The 3,653-nt window shown below is 37.2% G+C and overlaps 1 protein-coding gene across 1 annotated transcript in view; it reads left to right on the top strand.

Annotated features, from left to right (window-relative positions):
• Nucleotides 1-2,532, top strand: part of LOC110287833 (solute carrier organic anion transporter family member 6A1-like) — a gene marked incomplete at its 3' end in the record, with an annotated part of 8,687 nt that extends 6,155 nt beyond the window's left edge. The window contains exon 3 of the mRNA XM_021154352.2: nt 2,344-2,532. Within this exon, the coding sequence (XP_021010011.1) occupies nt 2,344-2,532 (189 nt within the window). The remainder of the gene's footprint in view (nt 1-2,343) is intronic.
• Nucleotides 2,533-3,653: the final 1,121 nt, after the last annotated feature.

Genomic DNA, 3,653 nt, shown 5'->3' with positions numbered 1-3,653 from the left:
AGAAGGAGAAGAAGAAGAAGAAGGAGAAGAGAAGAGAGAAAAGAAAAGAAAAGAAAAGAAAAGAAAAGAAAAGAAAAGAAAAGAAAAGAAAAGAAAAGAAAAGAAAAGAGAGGAAAAGAAGAGAGAAGAAAGTGTGACTGCTATAGGCTCAGCCATAAATGGGTTCACAAGGATTACAGAACATTGCTGAAGAGGAGGCTGAAGAAGGAAAGAGATTGATGGGGTGGAGGGTGTGAGAAGTTGTGTGAAACATTGACCTTAGGCATGAAGAAGCCATTGTAGTCTTGAATTCATGGAAGCAGGGAGTGTCTGCATATCAGTTACTCAAGATAGCATCTGTGAACAACCTATCATGGAGAGAAAATTAGCTCATCATGCATTCCTATAGATGTACATGTAGCTAGTTATTTCTCAGAGAGAGAGACAGACAGACACAGACAGAGAGTGTAGAGTCCTTGGCAAGGTGATTATGGTCCACAGTCCTACATATAACCCGTCTCTTTTCTTCCAGTAAACAATTCTAGCAAAACTCATTGAGCCATTAAAAAAATAAAGAATATGAATTTAGAAAAGGGATCAAGTTTCAAAGTGGAATCTATCAGTGGGAATCTGAGGCAGAGAGAAAGAGTAAAGATATGACATCATTGGGAATATGAAATGTATGAAAATGACTTAACAAATATCCATTGAACACAAAATGCATTTAATGTATTTAAAGAACAGAGGAATTTTATGCTGAGATAAATCATAATTTTAGTGCATCATCCCACTTTTCACTGAGTTATATATTGCTTCGCACTAACTACACCAAATTCCATTTCATTAGTGTAATAGGTTGTACTTTCACTTTATTAATTTCTACAAAAACATTTTACAAGCATGTATCTAATTTCACCCAAGATCGTCATAATAGTTATAGTTTATTATTAACTATTACGGGCTTAGTTTTGCTAATCTACTAACAAGTATAAATACACAAACCCTATCACCATGTGAGTAAGAAAATTAAGAAAGTACCTGTTATTCAAACGATTTTAAAATAAAATGGGTAGTTGACCACAGAATACTTATGGAAATCTTTATCATTTAAAGGTCTTTATGACCCATGTACACTTAGTTGTCTTGTTGCTGGGCAAAATGATAGGAAAAAGAAATCACAACTTAACAGTAGGGAATGTCTTTTTAATTCATGGATTCAGAGTGTTCCCTCCATGATTGCTAGTCTCCATTGACTCTGAGCCATGATGAGGCAGAACATTGGGAGCATACAAAGGAAGTCAGTTGTCTTCCTGGTAGAACAAAGTAGAGTGAAGGCAGGAAGGAGCTAGGACAAGATATATCTTTCGGAGATCAGGAGGTGACTCTCTCTCACACAATTGAAGGAACTCTCTAAATAGTATCAACAGGGAATGACTTACTGAATACATGAGACTTTAGAGAGGTATTTCATATACAAACCATAATAGTATATCATAGAATCTCATGGGTCTAAAATAGGAAATTATTTAATCCTATGAATAGTATGTATGCAATTTAAAGATTGTTTTTTTTTTTTTTTTTTTTTTTTTGGTTTTTCGAGACAGGGTTTCTCTGTGTAGCCCTGGCTGTCCTGGCACTCACTTTGTAGACCAGGCTGGCCTCGAACTCAGAAATCCGCCTGCCTCTGCCTCCCAAGTGCTGGGATTAAAGGCGTGCGCCACCACGCCCGGCTAAAGATTGTTAAAGAAAGGATCATGGAATTATACACAGAGAGTGAACTATCAAGGATATTTATTTCAAGTGCTTTTATTCTGGAGATAAATGTCAAAAGGCAGGGTGCAAAGTATTGGAAAATGTGTGCAATGTGTATTATGAATGTAAAAATGTGTATGTGTATAATTTCTTTGTACATGTAATCTTTTGCATATAACTATACCATTTCATAATCTGTATATCTCTTCCAGTATTCCCACAAATTTTCTTTTAAAGTGCTATTTCTTTTTAGAACATAATGAGGTAGGTTTTTGTAGCAGATGATGGCCTAGTTGGCCATCACTGGGAAGAGAAGCCCCTTGGTATTGCAAACTTTATATTCCCCAGTACAGGAGAATGCCAGAGCCAAGAAGCAGGAGCGGGTGGGTAGGGGAGCAGGGCAGAGGGAGGTTATAGGGAACTTTCGGGATAGCATTTGAAATGTATATAAAGAAAATATCTAATAATAAATAAATAAATAGGACATAATGAGGAATTGATTGTATGACTATACTCAATGTAACAAGAAAAGCAAGGTGCTGGTAGCAACAGCATATTAATTGTACATTTCATTTTGAACTTAAGTTATTAAATATATTTCTTATCTTTCAGATGATTTGTGTGATGAAGGAAAAATCCCTAAAGTTTGTGGGACAAGTGTAATTCCGAACAAATCAATATGTATCTCTCTCTTCATCATCGGGCAATGTCTCCATGGAGTAGCAGGGATAACAGTTCAGCTGCTTTCCATAACCTATATTTTTGACCACGTTCCCACATTTTCATCTGGATTATATTTAGGCAAGTTTTTAAAATATGTATGCCCTCCCTCCAAAAAAAAAAATATGTATGGCCCATGTTAAGTAATTATCAGATTTCTCTGTGGTTTAAATGATAGGTAAATACTGTTGGTCAGGTGATGACACTGTAGTAATGAGTGATGACTTGGTTTCATAACTTCAAAATCACATTGATATATCTAATTATGAGCGTGGGACCACTAGTTAAATCATATAAACATCAGTGTAAAATTTTACAGGAATAGAAATTATAGGAATGTTCTAAGTGGCAAAATTTTCTCTATGTCTCTGTTTCTCTTTCCCTGAGAGAGTGGGGAGAGAAATGGAGGGTCAAGGAGAGGGTAGAGAAGGGTGGGGGAGGGGTGATAAGGAGATAGCTCACACAGTATCAACTCTTCATTTTACAGTTTCTTATGTAAACTGTGTTTTGCATTAACTAAGCATTTATTCAATCTCATATAATCTATCTGGAAACCAGTCATAGAATCTGATCCTGGTAGGCAAAAGTGAAGAATTACTTTCACCAACATGTTAGATTTCATTTTTACTTTTTTATTAATCATTTTATTTGTTTACATTTCAAATAATATTCCCTTCCAGGTAACCCCTCACCAAACTCCCCATTCCATCCCTCCTTCCCTCCCTCCCCTCTTCCTCTATGAGGGTGCTCCTCCACCCACTCATTCCCTCTCACCCCATCACTTTAGCATCACCCTGTGCTGGAGCATCAAGTCTGCCTCCCCTCCTATTAATGTCAGACAAGACCATCCTCTGCTTCATATATATCTGGAATCCTAGCTCCCTCATGTATACTGTTTGGTTGGTAGTTTCATCACTGGAAGCTATAGATGGTCCAGTTAGTTGATATTGCTCTCCCAATGTGGTTATAACCCCCTTCAGTTACTTTAGTCCTTCCCCTAGCTCTTTCATTGGGGTCTCTGAGCTCAGTCCAACTGTTATCTGTGAGTATCTGCATCTATATTGGTCAGTTTCTTGTAAAACCTCTCAGAAAATAACCATATTATGCTCCTGTCAGCAAGTGATTCTTGGCATCAGCAATAGTGTGGGGGTTTAGTGTCTGCAGATGGGTAGATCCCTAAGTGGGTCAGTCTCTGGATGGCC

The sequence above is a fragment of the Mus caroli genome, unplaced genomic scaffold (assembly GCF_900094665.2).
Source record: "Mus caroli unplaced genomic scaffold, CAROLI_EIJ_v1.1 scaffold_19647_1, whole genome shotgun sequence".
NCBI lineage: Eukaryota > Metazoa > Chordata > Mammalia > Rodentia > Muridae > Mus > Mus caroli.
Note: the sequence above shows the minus strand (reverse complement) of the source record. Positions and strands in the feature narration are given on the sequence as shown.